This window comes from Saccoglossus kowalevskii, chromosome 5, assembly GCF_978046115.1.
Source record: "Saccoglossus kowalevskii chromosome 5, keSacKowa6.1, whole genome shotgun sequence".
NCBI classification, from domain to species: Eukaryota; Metazoa; Hemichordata; class Enteropneusta; family Harrimaniidae; genus Saccoglossus; species Saccoglossus kowalevskii.
In genome coordinates, this window is record NC_140645.1 from 8570879 (window position 1) to 8598279 (window position 27401).

The window sequence follows — 27401 nt, forward strand, 5'->3', positions numbered from 1 at the left end:
TTTTGGTTGGTTTTACATATTTTGTCGAAGCCGAAGATGTGTTGTTTTGAAAGAGGGTGTAATGTCTACTTTTTTTTCGTTGACATAATAGAGATTGTTTTGTTTAATGCCTTTAGATGTTGTGACTACCTCTGCTCCATCTACAAGTTATCCCTCCTCCTGCAATACATGGCAGTTCAGTTGTTTAAATGGTAACTGTGTTAGCTATTGGTGGAAGTGTGATGGTGTCAATGACTGTGGTGACTATTCAGATGAATATGACTGTGGTCCTGGTAAGCATAATATAATACTTTTTTATATACATTGTGTATATTCACAAGAATTTGAGGTATTTATGACAATCATGAAGACTTGTTTTTGCAAAAATCTCTGCTACATTTTGTCATACAGAAATTTTTCACAATTTTGAATCTCATACTGTTAAACCATTAAATATTTGCTTTTTTTATTTCATGATTTTCACAAATATGTAACCATTTCACAATTTTAAATCGCCCCAAATTAAAACAGTTTACAGTGACAAATATTCAAGTGCAAATGCAATTGTGTCACTTTCTAATGCCATCCATGTCATTACAGATGCCATATATGTAAAGAAAACGAACTTTGAAAGGTTCGAATGCGTGATTTTATGCCACAGTCCTGGCGCGTTTCAACCGTTGGGATATTTTACTATAATAGGGTGTGTCTACATCGCGCATTAAAATTTGCATATAACATTAGCGCGTAACAAAGATTGAGATAAAGGAAAGAGTGGTATAAACAAAGACCAGTGATTACTTGAAATCGATACCGTGGGGAGGGGGGTAAAAGAAAAGTTTTATAACATTTTATTTATACTTATAATTCGGTCTCTGTGCGTCTGTGCGTTCGTCCGGAATCATATCTCAGAATCCCTTGGACCGATTCCGTGCATTCTTTGCATATGCCTAATACTTTATGTGGGACATATGCACATGCAGTGGTTTAGCGATTGGATTCAAAATGGCCGACTGGCAGCCATCTTATTTTTTGAAAATGTTGTATTTTGGACATGCTTTATCAGTTTTCATTCAAACTTAGTACATAGATTAAACATGTTAGGATACATGTTCATGATGGTTTATTTCACAATTGGATCAAAGATGGCCGACTGGCAGCCATCTTGTGTTTTGAAAATGTTGTATTTTGGACATGCTTTATCAGTTTTCATTCAAATTTAGTACATAGATCATACATGCCCCCACCGTCCGTGAGTTCCTGAGTCTGTCCATCCGTCCATGTGTCCGTCTGTCCCTCAGTCTGTCCAGAGTTATAGTTAAGAATCCTGTAGACCGATTCCGTTCATTCTTTGCATGTGCCTAATACCTTACGTGGGACATATGCACATGCAATGGTTTAGCAATTTGATTTAAAATGGCCGACTGGCAGCCATCTTGTTTTTTGAAAATGTTGTATTTTGGACATGCTTTGTCAGTTGTCATACAAACTTGGTACATAGATTATACATGTTAGGATACATGTCCATGACGATTTATTTCGCAATTGGTTTAAAGATGATCGACTGGCTGGCATTTTTTTTTTTTTTTTATGCGGTATTTTGGACGTGCTCTGTCAGTTTTCATTCAAATTTGGCACATACATGTACTTTATATATGTTAGGATGCATGTCCATGACAATTTGTTTCAAAATCTGGTCAAGGATGGCCGATTGACAGCCATCTGACTTTTTGGCCTTACTACTATATTTCCACAATTTATGTACCATTTTCATTCGTATTTGGCACATACATGTACATCATACATATCAGTGTGTTTCAAAATCAGATCAAAGATGGCCGAATAACGGCTGTTTTTTTTTTTTTTTTGGCCATATTACTACTATACGGAACACGTGTTTTGATGTAAATAAACAATCTGTTGTATACGCCACTTGCAACTCAAGTTTCAAGGCCACGTTTGCGACAACCCCTCTGCTTTAATATGACGAGCACAAAGAGAACTTAATTTAACGGGGACTGTGTCATTTTCAATGACTTGTTATTTAATAACTTATTAAAATACATAGGTTTGTCCAACTCCCTGTGACTTCTTGTTAAACACCGTAAGTCTGATTGCTTTGATATTGCATATAAAGCTACTACATGTGGACCTATCTCAGATTTGTTCATTTAATGACGATATCTTTTATTCTCTAATTTTGGTGAATATTTTTGGAATTTTTGGTAAAAAGTGATATTTTCGACTTCTTGTTAAAAACCGCAAGTCTGATTGCTTCGATATTACATAATTAGGTACTACATGTGAACCTCTCTCAGATTTGCTCATTGCGTGATGATATCTTTAATTCTCTAATTTTTATGAATATTGTGACATTTATGCCAGTGATGTACCGGTGTTTATTTTTAGTAATCCTTAATCCTTTATTTTTTTGTTCAGTGACGAATGAGACATCAACCACCACAAAATCATATACCCAATACTACACCTGTTCACCGTATGAATTTGAGTGTGGCCCCCTTGCTACTACCCGGTGTATTCCAAGCTACTGGGTGTGTGACGGAGATAACGACTGTGGAGATTACAGTGATGAAAACGCTTGTCCAAGTAAGTACAACTATTCCTTAACCTTTTCACTACCAGTTTCCTCTTTTTCATGAATATTTTTGTGGAAAACCATGTTAAATAAATCATTATTGCATAAAAACAAAATAACGTTAATTAATTACTGTGTTACAGTTTTGAAAATTAGTTCAAAACCACAAAGTCATGTACAATTTATACTGTGAGTATCTATAGTAATCTATAGTAGCTTTTGATATAAGTAGTGAGCATTACATTTCAATGAAACTTGGTACTTACATACTCAAGGACTATGCAGAGATTGATTGTTTTGGATAAATATTTGTGCATATTAATCACCTAATTTGCATAATTAGTTAATTTTCAGCTTTTCCACGGGCATCTCAAGTACTAATCATCGCATTTCAATGAAACTTGGTACATAGATCCTTTAGGACTGTGCAGAGACCTGATTAGTTTCAGGGTAAATAATTGTGCATATTAATTACCTAATTTGCATAATTAATTTTCAGCTTTTCTACTGATATCTAAAGTACTAATCATCACATTTCAATGAATCTAGAATTATGCAGAGACCCAATTAGTTTTTGGTAAATATTTGTGCATATTAATCACCTAATTTGCATAATTAACCAATTTCCAACTTTCACACTGATATCTCAGGTACTATTCATCACATATCAATGAATGTTTATACATGGATGCTGTAGGACAATAGACAGACCTGGATAATTGTGGGTTAAAATCTGTACATATTAATTACCCAATTTGCATAATTAACCAATTTTAAGCTTTCACACTGATATCTAAATACTAATTTCCATTTTAATGAAACTTAGTACAAAGATGCTCTAGGACAATGTACAAACCTATTTAGATTGGGGTAAAACTCTGTTCATATTATTTCCCTAATTAGCATAATAATTCATAATTTTTGGGTTCTAATCACATTTCAATTAAACTTGGTACATAGAGTTTTTGTTACATTGCGCAGACCTCATTAGTTTTACAATCAAATCTGTTCATGTTAATTTTCTGATTTGCATAATTAGTTTTCAGCTAAGTAATTTCAAATTATATTTAATGTGTCTCCAATACTCTCAGCACATGGGAGTTCTTTCTAAGCTTTCTTTGATTGAAAATGTTGTATTTTGGACATGCTTTGTCAGTTGTCATTCAAACTTGGTACATACATGTAGATTATACATGTTAGGATACATGTCCATGACGATTTATTTCGCAATTGGATCAAAATCTGGTCAAGGATGGCCAATTGACAGCCATCTGACTTTTTGGCCTTACTACTATATTTCCACAATTTATGTACCATTTTCATTCGTATTTGGCACATACATCATACATATCAGTGTTTTTCATAATCAGGTCAAAGATGACTGAATAACGGCTGTTTTTATTTTGGCCATATTACTATGACACGAAACATGTGTTTCGATGTAAATAAACAATTTGTTGTATACGCCACTTGGAACTCAAGTTTCAAGGACACGCTCGCGACAACCCCTCCGCTTTAATATGACGAGCACAAAGAGAACTTAACGGGGACTGTGTCATTTTATTTTTTATGTGAAAGGAAGTTTGGGGACAAAACTTTTTATCTGGATTTGAAAATAAAGCAATTTTTAACTTCGCTGTCGACTTTGTGGAGTGAAGCTTATCATATAAGTGATTGTCTGTTATCGCCTGCGTCAACTTTTTAGCTCCATTGTCGACTTTGTTGAGCGGAGCTTATCATATGAGTGATTGTCCATTGGCGTCCATCATCGTCTTTTTACTTTTTCGACTTCTTCTTGGAAACTACAAGCCTGAATGCTTTGATACTTGGTGTATATGTACCTTGGGTAGACCTCTCTCAGATTTGTTCATATTGTGATGATATATTCAATTTTCTAATTTTGATGAATATTTTTTTCATTTTTGGTGAAAAGTGATAGTTTCGATTTTCAGATTTGTTCATTTTGTAATGATATCTTCAATTCTTTAATTAAAATGTGCATTGCTGATGACGGAGCTATGTCATCTGAGACCCTGCTTGTTTATAAATCAGATTTGTTTAATGTTAGCCTACTATCCTTTAAAAAAAATTTTTTAATCGCTTGGGATCTCAAAACTGAGTAAGTTGGTTAAAGCTAATAGAACTCTTTTTTTGCTATGTTGTTGCTTCAAAACTAGCCCGTCATCTTTGAAATATAGCCTAGCTTTTCTGTATTCGCATTATCTAATAAAGGTAGGATATGAATATCCAGAACAATGATGCAGAATTACTGATTGAAATTCATTTCATATTTGGAATTTATATTTTCTAATAAATAGGATACAGATATCCAGTAGAGTGATGCAGAATTACTGATTGAAATTCATTTCATATTTGGAATTTATATTTTCTAATAAATAGGATACAGATATCCAGTAGAGTGATGCAGAATTATTGATTGGAATTCATTTCATATTAGGAATTTACATTTCCTAATAAATAGGATACAGATATCCAGTAGAGTGATGCAGAATTACTGATTGGAATTCATTTCATATTTTGAATTTATATTTCCTAATAAGGTAGCATGTATGATAGGAAGGAAACGGATATTCAGTGCATAGTTGTATAGCTGTACTTGACTTTGTGTAATAATAGATAATAATTCCTTAATGCCCAGTCTCACAACCCTATTTTTGTTTAGGCTGGATTTACTTCAAAATAACCGAAATCCAGTTCCAATTATTGAGCCAAAAGAATTCAAATTTTTCTTTTTCTTTTTACGTAGGCCCAGTGTACGTACCAACAACAACAACACCACCACCACGTTGTACAAGGGATAAATTCCGATGTTACGATGGACATTGTATACCACGCATTTATATATGTAACGGCTACTGGGACTGTGTGTCTGGGGAGGATGAGAGGAACTGTCGTAAGTTGCATATTTACTTCTTGTACACTTTGTATTTACAAGTTATGAGTTCTTTGTTGCTTGACTACAATGTGCATGACAGTGTTGATAATGAGGGGGAAGGGATATTCAGTTTTTGACTATCAAGTGCAAAATATGCAATGGCAGTTACCTTATCTGTGTATGTATTTACTGGTATGTTTCGCTAATATCTCCATAACTATTTAACAGATTGATTTATAGATACTCTGGAATAATTCACAGACCTGGTTAGGTTTTTGTTAAAATCTGTGCATACTAATTATCTGATTTGCATAATAGTCACCCAATGTTTACTACATCACCTACCAGAAAGTTCGTGAAAATAATAAGCCTTGTTAGGCTTAATTACAGATTACAGCCCTGAACGGAAACAATTAGGGAATATACCCGGGTCCACAAAGAACACCCTAGGGTAGGATTCCTTTGATAAAGGCCTCTCCTGAGGGGTCACCCTCATGGCACTCACGTGCGCGAGGCATGTACCGTTCATTCTCGCTTGTTTCCGTTGCAGCGGGTGCGGATAAATTTCTCAGCTCCACTGCTACGCACAAGAGTACAGGTTACAGTTTTGCTGACTGAGGTTATCTAGAAATATAGTGTGGTTGATCGACTCCAAAGCCATTAAAGGCATTCCATTATTAGGGGCCCCTGTTTTTTACCTGTTTTTTAGTTGATCGCCAGCTAAGTTTATATTCACAGGATTCCGAATTCTGGTGCAGTGAATTTTCTCATTTTTTCACGATCTCATTGCGTACTATTTTTCCAGATTGCATAATGCCTAAATCACAAAAAAGATGAAGAATGTCCTGACGCAGCAGTCGGGACGTAAGACATGCTCAACCTGCTTTAAGCAAATGCCTGTTTGAGACCCGCACATGTATTGGCATTCGTGCCTTGGCTGTGTCAGGGACTCTGGGTTCTGCCTAAAGGGGCTATGCAATTTATGGAACCCCAAAACATGGTTGCATTGCGAGGCTAGGTGGAAAGCTGAAGGCAAGCGATTTAAAGCTTTTAAAAGTCGCGATAAGAAAGGGAAATCCCTAGCCGCAGCTAGCGAGGATATGTCTGATTCAATGAGTGAAAAATCTCTCCCTCCACTTGGTCATTGCGACGAGGCTTGCCTCCGGTCGACAACCGAGATGGTTGGAGAATTGTCACGATCTGACTAGCAGGGTCGACGTTTGCGACAAGACCTTCAAATTCGTCTATCTCTGAGGTGGCGGAGACGTCGGTCAATAACGTGGAAACACCAGCGGCGGATCTAAATTCTCCCAACGTGGAGTTAGTTTCCCTGTTTGATATTACCGCGGATGATAAACACCGTTCAACCGCTTTTGCTGGGGGATCAGATTTTACAGCCACAATGGTTACCTATCTTGTTAAACAGTGTTGTTGTGGACGGATAAAGTCCAGCACAGGTCCTTTCCCTTATTAACACACAGCAAGACAATCTCAGTATGCGAAGTCAGTCAAAATGAAGGACTACTTCGTTTATTTAGAAACTGGATGAACGTTGTGTACAAGACAAAACTAACAAGACTCACAAGTGAAGCGTGCTTTCGGTCGGACACGTGTTTTGCATGAATCGCGCGTGACCGTTGAGATTACTTCTCCTACGTTCGCAATGGGTCCGACTTTTAAAATGGTCAATCTGGTAAGATTGTGTTTGTTTCTAAACTTGTAATGCTTATAACTCAGCGACTAAAGGCCGGATCGTAATCAGAGAAACATGTATAAGTAACTATAAACACGAACTAGAACATGAAAACATTTGTATAAACATCGATCAATAATTGCACAATAAATGGGAATTTTCGATCTCCGCGCGACATATTCCGGGGGCCGACAAAATGGCCTCAATTATTGACGATTTCACAGTAAAAGTAAAGTCTGTAACATAAACATGAATCAATTGTTCAGAATTAACAAATACCCTGTCAATGAAATGAACATTAACGCAATACTATAGCTCATAGTATGGGAAGTTTCAAACATAATAACGTCAAACTGAGATCAATATACTTATATTTGTAATTGAGAAATGAATAAATGTCAGTTTATTTATTATTGTACATCAGACGCAGGTTGGCGACTTCAAATGCTTCTCTCCGTGGTCGCGATGACTGCGTTGTGTTTGAATTCTTGGCGGGGGACATTTGGTCTGCTCTGTCCTCAGTTGCGTCTTCTGGGACACCGTTCTCATTCGGGGGTTTCCCGGTAACTGGTGACGTCATAGTTGGATTTCCCTCAGTCAGCTCTTCGTTGTTGACATCCGGGACGGTTGGTGGCGACTGTATGGCGCTAGTCCGTTGTTCTTCGACTTGACTCGTCTCCAATAAATACAACTTATTAACGGGACGATTTGTTTTTCCAAGTTTGGTCTTGATTTCGACGACACGTACAAGTCCATCTTTGCCGGGTAGTAAGCGGGTAACTTTTGCCATGTGCCAATTCACTTGTTTCTCCACATCGCTATGAACGAGTACAATGTCGCCCACTTTTATAGTGTTGTTTTTCACACCTCCGGCGGTGTGAGTGTGGCGTTCTCGGAGCGCGGTGAGATACTCGGCTGACCACCTTTTCCCAAATTGGCGTTGTAGTTTTGCCAAATGTTCAAAGCGAAGATTTACATTATGATGAGTTAGAGAGATAGGATCACTCAGGTGGTTTGACGCGTCATACGGTAGACTGTATACATTCCTCCCGATCATAAGGTGAGATGGGGTAAGTGGTACCAAGTCGTCTGCGTGGCTAGCGATGTGCGTCAACGGGCGGTCATTTATGACAGATTCTACCTCTGTTAATATAGTTTGCAGTTCGTCAAACGTCACGCATGCTTTTCCCAGTACTTTCTTTAAAGTTGATTTGGTTATTCCAATCATACGCTCGTAGAAGCCGCCTACCCATGGCGCGCGTTTCGGGATAAACTTCCACGTTGTACGGTGATGCGCTAACAATGCTTGAACTTCGGGGTCGTTCATTAGTCGTCTCAGTTCGTGAGCTGCGGAAATAAATGTAGTAGCATTGTCCGATATTAACATTGATGGAGTTGAGCGGCGGCAGCGAATCGACGAAAGGCTAGTAAGAAAGATCGGGTAGACATGTCCGGTACGAGTTCAAGGTGAACTGCCCTTGTAGTCACGCAAGTAAACAGACAAACATACGCTTTAGTTACTGTTTTGTTGGGTGCGCTTCTCACGTATAAGGCGCCAGTATAATCAATACCGCTGATTCGAAATGGAGGTGTCGCGGTTACCCGACATTCTGGGAGCGGAGTAGATATCGGTTTTGCGTAAGCTGGTCCACTGACTTTCCGGCAGACCACACACTTGTGGAGCACGTGATTCACAACGCGGCGTATAGAATTTATCCAATAGCGATCTCGCAAGGCGTTAACCGTAGACTGGGGTCCGCGGTGCATGATACGATCATGTGTAGCTCGTACGATAAGTCGGGTTAACTGATGATCACGTGGTAACAATATCGGGTGTTTCGTATTATAAGGTAGATCTGCCTATTGAAGACAACCGCCTAGGCGTAGTAATTTATCCTCGGCGATAAATAGCTTCAGTTGGCTACTAAGATGACCGTATTTCTTATTGTCATTTTTGGTAGACGCGAATATATCAGCAAAGTGTTCATGTTGAATGTCAGTAATCCAGTGTATTTCTGCATTATTTAATTCCGTGGCACTGGGTTTATCTTGGGTGCATTTCTCTTTCGATTTAAGTAGTTGTACGAATCTCAACACATAAGCAGTAATTCGCAAAAGTTTGTTGTAATTGTTATTGTAATCATCCAGATTGATCACATATTGTAATCCAACAGGTACTTCCTTAGTGTTTACGGTGCGCGATGCATTGTGATTGCCGACTGGTACCGATGGAGTATTCTCACGGGTAAGGCTTTCCCGGGTCTGTGACGTCACTGCGGGGCTTCTATCTAATGATGACGTCATTGATTCTTTGTTGACATAGGTAGCGGGGATATCCTGATGAACTAGCGGCGCGAAATCGATGTCCCCAGTTGGCGTCAATGCTACGTGATTGACGGATATGTTTGGCTTGTCAAACAACTCGCATGTTGGCCAAGAATCACGATTTCCCAGCCACGGAGGACCTTTCCACCACAATTCAGAATCGCATAATTCCTTGGAGGTGATACCGCGAGTAAGCAGGTCTGCTGGATTGCATTTGGTCGGCACGTACTTAAACTCTTGTGGTAAAACTGACGATTTCACTTACGCGATTTGCAGTGAAAGTGTCCTGTTTTACGCGTGCATTTAACCAGTGCAAAATGATCTGTGAGTCTGACCAGAGAAACTATTTTGCAACATTATACTTTGTAGACAATGCTGTAGATACAAATTTGCTCAAACGCGTAGCAATTACGGCTTCCATCAACTCTAACCTTGGTAAGGTCAATGTCTGGTTATTTACTGGAGTTACGCGTGTCTTAGACATGGCGAGCGAAGTTTCATTTCCTGATTTTACGTATACAACTCCACCGTATGCTTTGCCAGACGCATCCGCGAATGCATGTATTTCAACTTCGTTGTTGACAGTATTGTCAGTTTCATTGAAATAGCGTCTTCTCACGTTTATCTTGGAGGTTTTCAGCAATTACTTCCCAATCGTTGCGTAACTTATCAGAGATAGGAGTGTCCCAGTGTTGATTCTGTTTCCATAAAGTTTGTATTAGTCGTTTAGCGGCGATATGCGCGGGCGTCAACAAACCCAATGGATCATACAAACTAGCGGTGTAACTAACAATGTCATGTTTGGTAATCAGTGGGTCGTTACTAGGCAACTCGATTTGCTTACATTGTAGTATGTCGCGATTTGTGTCCCATTTCATACCGAGAACTGTCACGGGGTTATCGGATTTCCCCCGTCCATCATGGGCGGCGAGTTCGCGTATAGCAGCGTCATTAGAACTCCAACTTCTTAAGTTGAACCCGCGTGTAGCCAATAACTGTGTCGCATCGTGATAGTATTGGATGGCTTCACTCGTGTTTGTGCTCCCGGTTATGACATCGTCTACGTAAATGTTCTGTTGAAGATCATTCGCGGCTGGTACGTCAGTGTTATTGTCGATGAGTGTTTTGATGGCCGCGTTTAATATGAACGGGCTTGGACTTGCACCAAATAAAACAGAACAAAATTGATAAGTAGAAAAGTCGCTGTTGACGTTTTTGATGTCCGATAGCCATAAGAACTTAGTGTATTGGCGGTCTTCTGTACTTAATCCAATTTGTAGAAAGGCCTTTTCAATGTCACTTGTTATGGCAACCGGATTCGCTCTGAAGCGCAGTAGGATACCAGTGAGGTCGTTCAACAAGGGAGGGCCTATCTCTAAACAATCACTCAAACTCGGTTGACCGGCCCCAGATTTAGCACTGCAATCATAGACGACACGAATTGGGGTGGAGGCAGAACTTTCTCGTTTTATTGCCCTATGCGGTAGATAGTGACCTGTATTGTTATTGTCCGGTACAACTTTCTCTATGCAACCTTTATCCAGCTGATCGGTAATCACCTTATCATACGCCTGAATAATGTCACGTGGTAATTTTCGTACCATGTTTCGCGTGCGCTGTTCAGTTGCGTAGTAGTTAGTTGGCAGGGGATCGTGATTTGGTTTCCATGGCAACTTGGCGCTAAATCGACCATTGACTACGTCCAAGCAGTTTTGACTATACTGCTTGTACTGTTCTGTGTGACCAACTGTTACTGGATCTTGATTGATTTGTTCACGGATCCCTATAGATTCTAAGTCCCAAAATGATGCAATGTTCTTGTCTAACACCTGACTAGTTCGTAGTGCTTGTACTTCGGCGGTGAAATGGAACGCGGTTACACTATTGGAGCGCGTATTTCGTACGTGTGTTCGACCAGTGAATGCCGCGGCGCGTGTTATGTGGTTTCGGTCGACAGGCCCCGAAAGTAAATATCCGAACACGGAATCGACGGCGGTGGGTCCCGGGCCTCTAATAACATCATTACGGACATAGTCCCAGTACTTGTCGGCTCCAATCAGAATGTCTATTCTTATAGTAGACTCGCTGGGCATCGGTTTTTGGGCTAGATTTAATCCTCGCAAATGGGGCATGTTGGTAATATTGGTTGTCACAACATTAGTGAGCTTATCGGAAATTTCCTTAACGTATAGAACATCGATGGGCTTTTTCTGTCCGTCTCTAGTATGTAGTTGTAACGTAGTACATGGCACGGATTTGCATTCGGCATCCGGGTTGTTGAACGACTTCAATCTGAGTTGTTCAGTGAAATGTACGTTGGCGTTAAGCCTTTGGGCGAGATTGTGAGTCACAAAACTACGATCGGCTCCTTCATCAAACAGAGCTGTAGCGTAGACCATTTTACCACGGTAAGAGACTGGAATAGTAGCTGTTTTTAGCAACACATGGTTTGGGGGATTACTCGGTGTAATATTACGATCGCCCGAGTACCGATCGCTTCGGTTCGCCAACTTCTGTGAAGCATGGGTAAAATTTACACTCACAGGGGGAGTTTCAGAGCCTGAATTGTTTGAGCTATTGTCGTTCGATTGTTTGTTATGACGATGTAGCGAAGTATGGTGTCGCTTCTTACATATTTTGCAACTATACTTTAACTTACAGGAGTTGGCTTTATGAGATCCCAAACAATTAAAGCACAGCTGATTGGTTTTGACATACTGCAATCTTAGTTCTGGGGTGGCCACTTTAACGCATGAAGTTGGGTTGTGCATTTCTTGACAGTAGACGCATTTACGTTCAGCGGGCGGCTTATAGGCGGGTTTTCTCGGTTTGTAGGGTTTCTTCGCGTGTGTATTTGTGTAGAAGGCGGCAACTGTAGACTTTGTATCAGTCTCATCGTCACAGGAAAGTGTAGAGAATTTATTGCCGACAGAGAGAGCTCGTATTTCTGCTCGCATAACAGCGGTCAGTCCGGTGAGTGTCCAATCGTCATCCCCGTGATTGCATGCGAGTTGTTGTTGGAAGGTAATTGGCAATTTATCCAACAACATGGGGATCAAAAGAGCTCCGTAACTGCTCTCGTTCATGTGTAGAACTCGTAGACCGCGTATCGTAGTCTCGACCTCATCGTGGAAGCGTCTTAGACTCGTGGGATCGTTGTTCGGAGCCGGTAGCGCCCAAAGTGACCGCATGTGAGCGTCGATAATCATCTTGGGTTGTCTGTAGCGCTCTTTCAACAAATCGAAGGCGATTTTATAGTTGGCTTGTGTAGTTTGTAAGCCATCTATTGTTCGTTTGGCCTCGTCTGTGAGGAAACTCTTCAAATAGGTGAGTTTCTGAACTTCGGATAATCGGTCATCACTGTCGATCGCAGATGAGAAATTGTCGTGAAACTGGTTCCACTCGAGTGCGTCTCTGCTGAATTTAGGGATTTCCAATTTAGGTAGTTGCATAGACGATCTGTATGTCAGTGATGGTGGGAATTGAACATGTTGGGCCGCAGAATTATGAGACTGGTTACGCGCGCTGGCATTGATTTGACTTTGTTGCGGTTGATTGTAAACAACTCTGTGTTTCTCGACGAACGAATCGACCCGAGCACATCTGTTGGACAGTTCCTGGTTATCCTTTATAACCTCGTCGAATTCTGGATCATCTACTTTTAAGTGGTCGTACAATTCACGATGCGCGGCGATAGAGTCTTCTTCTAGTTGATGTAGGCGCGACAGTCGACTTGCTATTTGTTCGTAGACTGACGGTTTGTCTTGTTGGCTATTGAAGGTGCGAATTGAGTCCTCTTCAGGTTCTAGTGCATTAACAAGCACCCTTCTAGCTTTGTCCCGCTTCTTCCTTAGTTGGTTGAGCTTTGTCATGGCTGTAGCTAGATTGTTGTATCCGGACAACGAAGAACAAAAGTGTCAATAATCCTGGTCTCGGCACCATATGTTGTGGACGGATAAAGTCCAGCACAGGTCCTTTCCCTTATTAACACACAGCAAGACAATCTCAGTATGCGAAGTCAGTCAAAATGAAGGACTACTCCGTTTATTTAGAAACTGGATGAACGTTGTGTACAAGACAAAACTCACAAGTGAAGCGTGCTTTCGGTCGGACACGTGTTTTGCGTGAATCGCGCGTGACCGTTGAGATTACTTCTCCTACGTTCGCAATGGGTCCGACTTTTAAAATGGTCAATCTGGTAAGATTGTGTTTGTTTCTAAACTTGTAATGCTTATAACTCAGCGACTAAAGGCCGGATCGTAATCAGAGAAACCTGTATAAGTAACTATAAACACGAACTAGAACATGAAAACATTTGTATAAACATCGATCAATAATTGCACAATAAATGGGAATTTTCGATCTCCGCGCGACAAGTGTGTTCCCACTGGGGCGCTGGCATCGACACCAAGTACTGAGGTGAAATCAGTACGGCCTTTAGGGACTGAACCGGTTCAATCCACCGAGACTTAATCGTACTGACGCAGCCTGAGTGGCTTGTGCAATCACAGGGACAGGCCCCATTGCCTTCCCTTACCGGTATTAGTCAAGGTGACTAGCTCTCCCTTGGTGCTGAGGTGGCTTGGAGATCACAGGGACAGGCCCCATTGCCTTCCCTTACCGGTATTAGTCAAGGTGACTAGCTCTCCCTTGGTGCTGAGGTGACTTGGAGATCCTGGATGCAAGATCTAGCTGCAAAAGTCAACTCCCTTCTGCAGTCTCATGGTAGGACACAGGCGGACCTGGGGGGGGGGGGGCGCAAGTCAGGTAGGGGTGCACGGGCTGAGATACTGCCTGTCCCTCCACCACCAGGGCTGGGGGTCAGGTGTGTCCCATCTCTCCAGTGATCTCTCCTTCAGTAGGGGGATAACTCACATCAGTCGGAAAGGGAGCATCCACTTCTTTTATAGAGGGGGGGCCCTCTTCCTGGAGCGGATCGCCTTACGCATCCTCCTCTGTATTCCCCACACCCCCTCAGGCTCGGACTGATCAGGCATTATTTCCTGTGTCTCACCAAGCCACGCAGATTGCTCCCACTTGTGACTCTGCGAAGGAGGGTACCTGTTTATATAGTGTTGGTACCTCTGTACAGGATGGTATGCAACCCTCTTATGGGGTGCAGCTACCACTCCCCCAACAGGAGTGGGGGGCGAGCGCTTTGTCATCTCTCGTCCCCACTTTGTCGGGACAGTCAGACGAAGCCCAACCAATCGGGTTTCCCACCCGACTCCGCTACCCATACATTCGTTAAGGCGGGTAGTGCAGATTGGGAAGGCCACGTTGCATGGACATTTGACCGGCACCAGAGCATACTAGTGACTCAGGCTTTACGGGCGGAACTTAGACCCATCAATTTTATAGAATGGGTTTCTTTGGTGTTGGAGCGTCTGAGGTGCTAAGTTCTGACAGTCTGAGTGCTCATCAACGAACCCTCGATCCTCGGGCAGATGGGCCAGTTCCTGGCTGCGCAGAGAGTCGCTATGTGGGATATCTTGCTCTCCATATTGCCCTCTTGGCAGGAGCGGTTATAGTTGAGTGAGAGGCAGTTCTGAGTCTGTGTGCTTATCCTACTCCAGCAGGAGGCAAGTTTGATCGTCTGTGGAGAAGGCCTTGGGAGCTGACCGGCTATTTGGTGGCCTGTTAGCGAATGTGGTGAACGGTTTGGCGGTTGCTGAGGATCAACGTATCCAATTGAAACAATCTTCCCTGTTGGCCACGGTAGCTAGTTCTTCTGGTCAACAGTTCAAATCGAAACCGCAAGGTGGCTCAGGCAGTAAGTCCTTCGCTCGGGGCCACAACCAGCGAGAATCAAAGCGCACATAGTCTTCTTAGAAGGGGCAGAAGAACACCAGTAGTGGGAAGCATCAGAAAAAGCCCAAGAAACGTGGTTTTGGTGGTGGGCGTTCTGACACTTCCGGGGACCAGGGGACCGCGAAGTCTTTTTGAAGGTTTCATCGGCTGCCTGGACATGGATGGTGGTACGACTCGGAGTCCTCGGGCTCAGTCTCCCTATCTTCGTCATCCCGTACTGGAGGCTGGAGTTTGGGAAGCACTAGCTCCGAACCCCCGTCCGCTCCTTCTCGTGGGGTCGCACCTTATGCAGCACATACCAGCTTGGCGCAAGAGAATTTCCAATCCCTGGAAGCTCGCAGTAGTGTCACGTGGGTATTGGATTTCTTTTCGGTCTCATCCTCCCCTGACTCCTCATCCCCCCTCAGGTCTTTTGCCGAGGGACGAGGTCAAGGCGGAGACGATCCGATAGGAAGTAGCCAGCCTTCTGGAGAAAACGCAACAGCGCTGCAGACGCCCTCTCAAGAGGTATTTGGTCCCAGAACACTGAGTGGCAGATCCCCCAATGGGTGGCGGACCGGCTTTTTCGTCTCTGGGACGGACCCCGGATAGATCTGTTTGCCCTTGGGTAATCTACATATGTGATTACCATAGTTCAGGGTTGAAATGCATGAATTAGCAAATTTTAAGCTGTTCACACATATCTCAAGAACGCCTCATCAGACTTCAATGACATTCTGTACTTAGGTGGTCTGGTATACTGAGTATATATGTTTAGTTAGGGTTGAAATTTGTGCATATTAATTTCCTAATTTGCATAAAGTAGACAGTTTTTAGCTGTTTCACAGATATCTCAAGAATGCCACAATGAGATTCTGTACATAAGTGGTCTGGTATATTGAATATATATTTTTAGTTTAGGGTTGAAATTTGTGTATATTAATTTTCTAATTTGCATAAAGTCGTCAATTTTTAGCTGTTTCACGGATATCTTTGGAACTTGGTACATATACATATGTAGTCCGTGATACTCCACACTATGTAAATCCTACCAATGTGCTCTCTAAGTTGATATGACCCGCCATTGACACACACAGATCAGCTGTGATGCAACTAGTTCATTAAACTAAATCAGTGGCACATTATTGACAGAAACAGAAAATCATACATCGATATAGTAATCTAATGAAATTCATATTTTATAAACAAAATTAGTGCAAAAATGAAGGAAATCAGTGACAATGAAATTGTTGTGCCTCAAATCATTAGATTTTGGTGAATACCATTTTGACTTGGGATTCTTACAAAATCAAGTCTGTTAGAAAGCACCACACTAGTTAGAACTGTTATCAATTGATTGTGGCTTGTCAGTGATTGTTCATAAATCCCTGAATAGTGTTCTACCTGGATATTACCAAATTATTTCAGTGCAACTGTAGTTCTAAAAACACCTGTTTGAGTGTGGCCCCCTATGTTTGTCAATCAAATGTTACATGCAATTCATGATATGATATTGACACAACTTATATCAATGCTATTGGTTGGACGATTGCTTTGTATTAAACAAAGAGAATTATTCATCAAATTAATCAAACTTGTACGTCTTCCATAAACCATTTATTTCTCTGTGTATAATAATAGATAACTTGTTTTCAGTCCCCATTTGAACGGAGATCGAAACGGGTACTTAAAATTTCATCTCTGTCAGTTCATTGCCTAGTACTTTATGTTGAACATGTGCACATGCAGTGGCAGACTGGCAGGCCTTGTTTTTTCTTGAAAATGATATTTTTGTTCAAATTTGGTGCATACATTATCCAGGTTAGTCTACGTGTTCATGATGATTCGTTTTGCTTTCAAATCAAAGATGGATGACAGGCAGCCGTCTTATTTTTTTTTGAAAATGTGGAAAATTTTGGACATGCTTTGTTTTTCATTAAAATTTAATTCATGTCCATGATGATTCATTATGTGTCAGTTCAAAATGGTAAACTGGCATTTTATTTTTTGAAAAATTAATTATTTTTGTATGATTTATCATATATTTCCGTCGCAAATGTTTTATAAATTAAAGTAAAAAAAATCAAAATAATGAAAAAAATTAGTAAAAAAAAAATTGTACATAGATTATTTAGGATAACACGGTACACGTTCTTGTTTGACTCGTGCTAATATAAGGAATAGCAAATAGAAATTTCTGACCACATATATTGAAAATTTAGAATTCATTAATTAATCTGATTTCTGTTGATATTAGATTAGTCCATTATTCACTCAATTACTGACCATGCACTACAAATTCATTCACAAACAATTGATTTTCATATCCAGTTTGTTTGCTTATTTTATGCATGTAGCAATACATAACTAGCAGCCATCATGCTTTTCGGTCTTATTACTTTATTTTCGACATGAATAATATTTCTCCTAATTGCAACAAAGACTGTGTTATTAGCAATGATTTGTTTTTATAGACTTAACTACGTCAACCCCAACAAGAGCACCATGTGATATTGGAGAGTGGAGGTGTCTGGATGGAGATAGATGCATTGATATCAACCATAGATGTGACATTATTGTAGATTGTCTTGACCTCTCTGACGAGACTGGGTGTCCCTGTAAGTATAACACTGTAAATCGATTAATTTTCACTATTTGTGAGCTAGTTAAATCTGTGGCACAATCACCGAGGGTACAGTGGCTTTGGTTTCCTCATTGAATCTGACTCATTATTGGTATATCTGGTTTATATCTTACCTGTGGTTGATCAAAACCTGGGCAAGTGTGCCACAGTTTCAATGGGGAGACCAAAGCTGCTGTACTCCGAATCTCACAGACTCAATAACAGGCTAATCAACTGTACCAGGATGAGTGTGCTAAACTAAAAAAAGTCAATGGGAGGCCTGTGTTTAACCGGGCATGATTGATGAAGCCATGTCCATCTATTAAATACATGTAGCAATGAAATTGAGTGTAGCAACGAATTGTACATGTATAACGTCTTACCATTTGTTTTCTATGCAGCAAGGAACTTTACAATTGAGTATGTAGATGCCTATGCCTTGTCCTACGACACAGTACTGGTATCATGGGGAGCACCAAGGACCACTCCCACTTTTGATTTCCAGTACATTGTTTATTGGAGGTAAGATCGAAATGTATAAAATTATGCCATATGTTCTAATTTACATAAGAACATAGCTGCCTTGTGCATAAGAAACAAAATTTACCATGACAACCAATTACATTCAAACTTTATACATGTTATTGTATACCTTGTATTGCCCAGCCTTGTAATGCTATGGGAAGTGTGCCTTCACATCAGGGCAATGATTTACCATATCCATCCCAGCCCAGCACCCTGACTTTCAACAATCAAAACAAAATGTGTCATTCTAAATTATATCTGTAAATTTATAATTATACCTATAAGGTTTATGATATAACCTTTATGGACAGGATACCACTTTTACTACCCCTCACAAGCTTGCCCCCCTCCCTGTACGACCTTTGGATCAAATCCAGTTCATAAAGATTAATGTCACACATGTTCACTTTCATTCGGTTGACGATCTAATTTAAGATGGCCGACTGGTGGACATTTAAATGTTAAAAATACATCAAATCAACCATCCTGTTTCGAAACCAAATCTTGGTTGTGCATGGACACATTTTGTTCAGGCTTGGTAAATACATTGAACATCTCAGAATTGGATACATATTGACTAATACCAAAACGATTAACTATAGACAGATTAACTATAGACATATTAACTATATAGACAGATTAACTATATAGACAGATTAACTATATAGACAGATTAACTATATAGACAGATTAACTATATAGACAGATTAACTATAGACAGATTAACTATAGACAGATTAACTATATAGACAGATTAACTATATAGACAGATTAACTATAGACAGATTAACTATAGACACATTAACTATATAGACAGATTAACTATATAGACAGATTAACTATATAGACAGATTAACTATATAGACAGATTAACTATAGACAGATTAACTATAGACACATTAACTATATAGACAGATTAACTATATAGACAGATTAACTATATAGACAGATTAACTATATAGACAGATTAACTATATAGACAGATTAACTATAGACAGATTAACTATAGACAGATTCTGACTCAAAATATTGTCACTGCAACATGTATATGTTTATCAAGGGAGTTCTACTTTTTCTTTGTTATTCTTAATTTCTTCTAATCATATATGTTTCTTGTAAATGTCCAGCGTTTAAATAAAGATGAGTTGAATTTTATCATTTTACATAGGGAGGCTGGTGTTGCAACTGACGATAGCTTCATGAATGTATCCAGTACGCGAACTTCACAACGTGTAACCCACTTGAAAGCCGGACTGATCTATGAATTCACTGTAGCCATTAAACCAGTCGGCAAAGCCCCGTTCCCAAAAGTGAGAGTAATACGTGTTCAAACGCCTGATGGATGTAAGTAATCAGAATAGTCGACAAATGGAAGTTGCAGTGCAAGTTCATTTCAAATTGTTGACAGTGTGTGCTCAAATTATAATTAATATTTGCGAAGTACAAAAAATGTAATGTGTTGTTTTGTAGTTGTGAATTACAGTAGGCTCCAGTTATACTGAACAAGCACTGATCTTTGTGTTGTTTTGTAGTTGTGAATTACAGTAGGCTCCAGTTATACTGAACAAGCACTGATCTTTGTGTTGTTTTGTAGTTGTGAATTACAGTAGGCTCCAGTTATACTGAACAAGCACTGATCTTTGTGTTGTTTTGTAGTTGTGAATTACAGTAGGCTCCAGTTATACTGAACAAGCACTGATCTTTGTGTTGTTTTGTAGTTGTGAATTACAGTAGGCTCCAGTTATACTGAACAAGCACTGATCTTTGTGTTGTTTTGTAGTTGTGAATTACAGTAGGCTCCAGTTATACTGAACAAGCACTGATCTTTGTGTTGTTTTGTAGTTGTGAATTACAGTAGGCTCCAGTTATACTGAACAAGCGCTGATCTTTGTGGTTCTGTGCATATTGGAACACAATTCAAAAATGTTAACAAACAAAATTTGAAACAAAACCTAAAGACTGGAGGGTGAAACAATTAGAAAACCTGATGGATTCTAGAGTAGTGTTGTATATAGAATCAAACTTCACATAGATTCTCAACTGGAATGGAGGTCAAAATTCTTATTTGAAAGGCTAATCTTAAATTATGAATTAATTTTAAGTATTTTCTATTTTTACTTTATATGTCTCCAATACTTTCAATTCTTTCTATGCTTTCTTTGATTCTCATTTTAGTGCCAAGTGTTCCAGAAGACTTCAGTGTACATAGTGGACTTGATGAAGTGTCAATGCAGGTGAATTGGGGTCCACCGTTAGTATCCAATGGCACTCTGATTGGATATGAGGTAAGGGACCTTCTCAATTTCTCACACTATAGCCAAGTATTAGAACACCATTTGTGTGTGTCCACCATTAGTATCCAATGGCACCCTGATTGGATATGAGGTAAGGGACCTTCTCAATTTCTCACACTATAGCCAAGTATTAGAACACCATTTGTGTGTGTCCACCATTAGTATCCAATGGCACCCTGATTGGATACGAGGTAAGGGACCTTCTCAATTTCTCACACTACACACTGTATCTCCAAGTATTTTAACACTATATTAGTGGACAAGTATTACCAATGTTATTCATATTTTGATGGAATATATACATTCTTTTTACATTGAAGTCATATTTAAGTCCTTTCCAAAAATTTTGCCCTTTTTTAGTTCCCGTTCAAACGCAGTCCAAAAATGGAGACTTATGTTTTGACCCCCCGTGCTTCCATTCGTGTGTCTGTGAGTTCGGACATGTATCTTAGAAATGCCTGGACCAATCACAATCAAACTTCACACATACATCATACATGATATTATACATATGCACATCAATTTGTTTCACGATCTGATGCAAGATGGCCGAATAGCGGCAATTTTTGTTCTAAAAATCATCAAAATCAAGCATTTCCCGGCTGTTTACAGATGGATTTTGTTCAAACTTGGTATATGCGTTGGATATTATAGGACCTTGATGCACATCATTTTGTTTTTCAGATAAGATTCAAAATGACCGACTGGCGGGCATTTTGTTTTAATGAATGTGGTTCTAGTGCCATATCTCTGACTTGCTGTGACTGATTATGTTCAAATTTTATATATTCATTATACACCATGTCATAGATATACAGATATATTGGTTTGACGATCCTATTAAAAATGGCCGAATGGTGGCCATTTTTGTGCTAAAAAATCATCAAATGTCAAGCATTTCTGGCATTTATGGATGGATTTTGTTCAAACTTGGTACATACATTAGACATTACGGGTTCATGAGGCACGTTATTTTATTTTTTAGATCAGATTGAGAATGGCTAACTAGTTCTTATTCATTCATTCACTTCAAGCGGGCACATGCCGGGGAGGCACCTTGCTGCGCCCACCCTCCTCTCCCACTCCTTCAGCCTCCTCCGAAAAGTAAGCTTGGGCACAGCCAATGCTCAATAACTCGTCGAGAAACCCGCTCATCTGCCTCAGCGACGATGCTCACGGTCTCCCCCCAGGCCGTCTACACCGGCCAGGATTCTGTGCAGACAGAATTTTGCAGGCAGGGTGGTTCCCTGGGAAACGAGCAACGTGTTCTTATGTTCTACCAATATGTTTAAACATTTGCTATTGATAACGAGCCATTGCTTGAAATGTCTAGCTATTTCAGTTATCTAAGACAACGAATATTAATTATTATCTACTACATTGTATATATCATAGGAAAAATTATGTTCAATTAATTTGTGAAAGATGGCTAAAGTTAATGGTTAAACTTTACTCTTTTTTTGCATTGTAAGATTCGTTACCAGAGAACAGATGTAAAAAAGCCTCCTGAGTCACCATTGACTATTTATGATGCAAATAAAACAGAGACTTATATCTATCAACTGGTTGAACGTGCTTCGTACTCTGTATGGGTAAGTAAAGAATGAATATTTTCAATTTGTCAAATGCCTCTGGATTTTTGACTCCCGTGTGCGAAGCACAAAAGGGAGTCTTTGCAGTTACCCTGTCTGTATGTCTGTATGTCTGTATGTCTGTATGTATGTATGTATGTATGTATGTATGTATGTGTGTGTGTGTGTGTGTGTGTGTGTGTGTATGTGTGTATGTGTGTATGTATGTATGTATGTATGTATGTATGTATGTATGTATGTCACTTTTTTTGTTCCACCGTTATCTCAAGAACCACTAATCAAATTTCAATGAAACTTGGTACATAGTTACTTGAGGACTGTGCAGAGACCTAATTAGTTTTTTGGTAAATATTTGTGCATATTAATCACCTTATTAGCATAATTAGTTAATTTTCAGCTTTTCACCTGATATCTCAAGTACTAATCATCACATTTCAATGAGACTTGCGACATAGATATTCTAGGACTATGCAGAGACCTGATTAATTTTGAGATAAAAAATTGTGCCTATTAATTACAGTACCTAATTTGCATAATTAGTTAATTTTTTGCTGTTCTATGGCTGTTGCACTGATGTCTAAAAACCACTCATTGGATTTCAATGAAACTTTTAAATAGTACCCATCACATTTCAATGAACCTAAGACTATGCACCATATTAGTTTTTGGTAAATATTTATGCTTCTTAATCACCTAATTAACATAATTAATTAATACTAATATCTCAAGTATGGATCATCACATTTGAATAAAACTTGGTATATAAATGCTCTAGGACAATAGACAGCCTGATTAATTTGGGGTTAAAATCTGTTCATATTAATTCTCTAATTAGCATAATAATTAATATTTTTTTGGTTCTAATCACATTCCAATGAAACTTGGTACATTGTGCAGACCTTATTAGTTTTACACCTAAATCTGTTCATATTAGTTACTTAATTTGCATAATTAGTTTTCAGCTATTCCATCAATATCTCAAGTATAAGTAATTTTGAATCAATTTTTAATGTGTCTCCAAAACTCTCAGCACACGGGAGTTCTTTCTAAGCTTTCTTTGATTGGCTATTGTGATGAGCAATATCATAAAATAGTGGAAATTTCAGTGATATCGCAACTTGTAACTGCTGAAACCCTGGCAACAAAGATCAGGGAGGGGTGAAGTGTAAAATAGCTGAAGCGATGTGAAACCCTGGCAACACGTTTGAGGGATCCAGGCAACACGAATTGGAGAAGCCTAGCAACAAGAATAAGGGATCCTGACAACAAATATCGGGGGGGTGAAGGGTAAGATGTAGAAACCCCACCCTGCTTCTTACATCACCAATGCATTTGTAGGATTATGCAAATAATGATTCTCGCTGCAAGGTTTCTGCCATCATGATTCTCGCATCAAGGTTTCTGCCATCATGATTCTCGCATCAAGGTTTCTGCCATCATGATTCTCGCATCAAGGTTTCTTCCATCACATTCTATGGAAATGATATATGTTCAATTCTAATACAATGTCAATTCTCCTTTGATTGACAAAATCAGTTTATTTTGTAACCTTGCATAATATTGTGTTTTTTCAATGCTAGATGGCAGCTAGAACATCTGCTGGACTTGGTCTTTTTACCGAGAAACAAACTATAACATTAGGAGGTGGGTATTTATGTTGGAGTCATGTGGTGAGATGCATCCAGTCTGTCTGATTTGTGGAATGTATTTCTGCCTGACATTGCACATTTGACAGAGAATGAGTAATTGAACAGAAAGTGAAGCAGTTTGCAGAGGTAGAAAACTGAATATTGCAAACTACTTGATCACATTTTGAATTCTGATTTATAACTCTTTATCACTCGGACAATCAAAACTGTACTTAACCATTTCAACACCATTTCCTTCTTTTCATCACAAATTCACAAAATAGTCCCCTCTTTTCATCACAAATTCACAAAATAGTCCCCTCTTTTCATCACAAATTTACAAAATAGTCCCCTCTTTTCATCACAAATTTACAAAATAGTCCCCTCTTTTCATCACAAATTCACAAAATAGTCCCCTCTTTTTATCACAAATTCACAAAATAGTCCCCTTTTTCATCACAAATTCACAAAATAGTCCCGTTTATAGTCTGCACTTTCCTTCCTAGGAAAAAAATAGCCACATTTTTGAGTAAAAATTGGTTTGTCTGTTGGCTCCAAAATTGAGGTATGTACGGTACCCTCTAGAAGGCATTTGAGACCAGTTTTGAGACTCTCCCACAGAGGAACATGCCATTTGAGACCGTGTTTGAGACCGATTTAGAGACTCTCGGATGCCACATAGACCGGGAATGAGACCGTGTCTGAGACCAGCTTTAGAGACCGTCAATTCGCGCAGTCTGATTGGACAACCATCTGACATCAGAAATTGTATTCTACTCTTTTCACCATAGATTTAGGAACGGAAAAATTGTTGTTGATAGATTTGTTAGCGTACGAGAAAATTAAAACGCTAAAAAAAGAGAAAAGAAAACGTGACAACAACATGAATATCTCATCTGGAGAATAGTTTGACGACATACAAGACTGTATTATGATTTAGTGTATTCTGAAATATGAAGCTGGGAATATTTAGTAACTGTGTTAATTGTTTGTAGCAGTTGACGTATTCGTTAACAAACCCGACATCATCCAGAAAAACAGGCGCAAAATTCACCCAGTTAGCCAGTTAACGGGTAGTAACAATGATCTGTGGCCATCGTTAACGATTGTATTTGAGTTGCAAGTGTTTCTTTATTTGTCAATGCTAGGTTGGGACGAAAAAAAAGATTTTTAACTCCATGGGTGAGTGGGAGTACGTCATAATTTAGAGAAAAGTTCCGCGATTTGCGTGAGTACTAAGTATCAACAAAGGTGCGTAAAACCGCAGCTACCATTGGCTGGCGGTGCCCAAAAAAGGCGGCGTCCTGGCAACCAGGGAGACGGCTGTTCATTTCCCTTTAGCTGCAGGCCTGCTTTAGCTGTATTAGTTCTTGGCGCCAATGAGCAACGAACGAGATTACGTTTGTTGAACGTTGGGTCGCACGAGTTCCTGTTAAGCGAGTTAACGTGTTTTTACCGATGATAACTACACTTCTGTGATTATTTCAACGCTGATATGCCCATTCTCATTTTAACGAAACATATTACTACTGGTTTATACTTCGTGTCCATCTCTAATTTTATTTATACAAGTTAAAATGGTTAGATTGAAGTGCTCGGGCTCGTACTTCTATTTACCCCTAAACCTTAGACCCAATACACTGCCCCTCTATCCCGGTCAAGCAACGCCAACGCCAGACATTTTTTTTTTTTTTTTTTCAATCTGGGTTGCGGTTAAACAAACCTCTTGTCCACGACAGGGATAGAGGAACTCGTCACAAAACATGTACTTTATTTCTCCACATATTCTATGAATTCGTGTTTATGGTTTATCTCGGAAATGTGTGCTAAATAACTCCGTTACCAAACTACATCAGTAACAACCATTGTACTAGTAGTTTTCGCGTCCATTGTGGCAAATTTAACACCTCTGTGAGGTGTGACTACTTTTGAAGCCTTCTATTGTTTTCACGTAATCGGCGGCCCGTGACACAGGAATCACCACATGGTTTCACCATGGAGGTAATAAGAATTCGAGTGCGTTGTTTGTGTTAGATAATACAATGAAAGGAATCACAGGAAAGAAAACACACACAAACTTCTTTGCAACGTCAAAACCAGACAGAATATAAAGTGTCTATTTGAAAACACAGCCGGCGGTTGAAATCAACTTGTCAACGATAAACGGCATTCAGAAGCCGTTCCCAACAATTTTGCCTGTAGTTATGATGTACATAATTCTGAATAAATAAGCGAAAGAGATTCGCTGCCGCCGTGCTAGTCGGTAATGTTCTATCTCATTATTTCCGGATCGTAGCGAGAATGATTATTTTTATAGTGATCAACCACAGTCCCTCTATCCCTCTAGAGGGACTGTGGATCAACGAAGCACTACAATAAGACATTCACGTACAATTTCGTATGCAAAATGAGTAAGGACAGAGTACATTTTGTCGTGATATTGCTCGACCAAGTTTTGCCGTGATTGCGTTTCGGGCATATATCCGATAAAAATGCACATTTACGCATTCTTGCGTTTGACTAGATCGGCATAGTTTGTAATTCTTTCTAGTTTGTCAAAAAATAGACGATAACCTGTGGCTGCGAAAGAAATCTTAAGCAGTTTCACAATTCGTGTTTCTCTGCCTGATGTCCGTGAACGACCTATCAATCATATTCAAAATTGCATGGGAACCTAGATGATACTTTGTAGCAACACAGTTGAGGGACTGTGGTAGCAAGTTCCAGTATAAATGTAAACAATGTCGCCGCTGATGTTCTTTCGTCGTTGCGCAGCCAAAATAATAAAATGAGGCATGGGCACGAACACGTAGGTGAATACGATAAAAAAATATTACGACCCGGTAATCGATCCAAGATGCTCTTGCCTGTGAGGTTATGGAAGATAATATTATTAGTAATAATAGTAATAATAATAATAATAATGCAAGGACAATCAACATAAATATTATTTGAATATACAGTTCTCTTAGTTATCTGGGGCATGGAGGTAAAAAGAGATCCTTTTCTAGCTCCATGTCTGGGGTAAAATGTGGTCGCTCAGAGACAAGAGATTTACTCTACGCAACCTAATTTATGTATGTGAATATATTTATTGAACATTGCAGCATATATCGTGTCACTTTAGAATGAACTGTGCATACTAGTATACCCGACTTGAATACGGATTCCAACAAGCTGCCTCGTCACCGGAAATGAATTGTTTATTTCACTTTACAGGGCTCAAATCAGTAACTATACACATAAACAAAAGATTAGGACTATCTACATTTAATGAACGATTGACAGTTGCCGTCGTTGAATAATCAGTCAAATTAGAATACTAAGCTCCGCCAAGCCACAGTCCCTGTGATAGAGGGACTGTGGCCAAGCCCATGGTTAGTATTCGCCAATAACAGTTCGATGACAATTGTTTGCTTCATTTTTTAATGGTGGAGTTAGTCTGTCTCTTGTTCACTAA

At 39.5% G+C, this 27401-nt stretch overlaps 1 protein-coding gene across 1 annotated transcript in view; it reads left to right on the plus strand.

The window, feature by feature from the left end:
- The window catches only part of LOC102803190 (sortilin-related receptor-like), a 97051-nt gene that overhangs the window by 54441 nt on the left and 15209 nt on the right, over window positions 1-27401 (plus strand). The window contains exons 25-33 of the mRNA XM_085499112.1: window positions 117-272; window positions 2419-2586; window positions 5343-5489; window positions 17754-17897; window positions 18304-18424; window positions 19596-19771; window positions 20603-20712; window positions 22194-22313; window positions 23894-23957. Of these exons, the coding sequence (XP_085355238.1) occupies window positions 117-272; window positions 2419-2586; window positions 5343-5489; window positions 17754-17897; window positions 18304-18424; window positions 19596-19771; window positions 20603-20712; window positions 22194-22313; window positions 23894-23957 (1206 nt within the window). The remainder of the gene's footprint in view (window positions 1-116; window positions 273-2418; window positions 2587-5342; window positions 5490-17753; window positions 17898-18303; window positions 18425-19595; window positions 19772-20602; window positions 20713-22193; window positions 22314-23893; window positions 23958-27401) is intronic.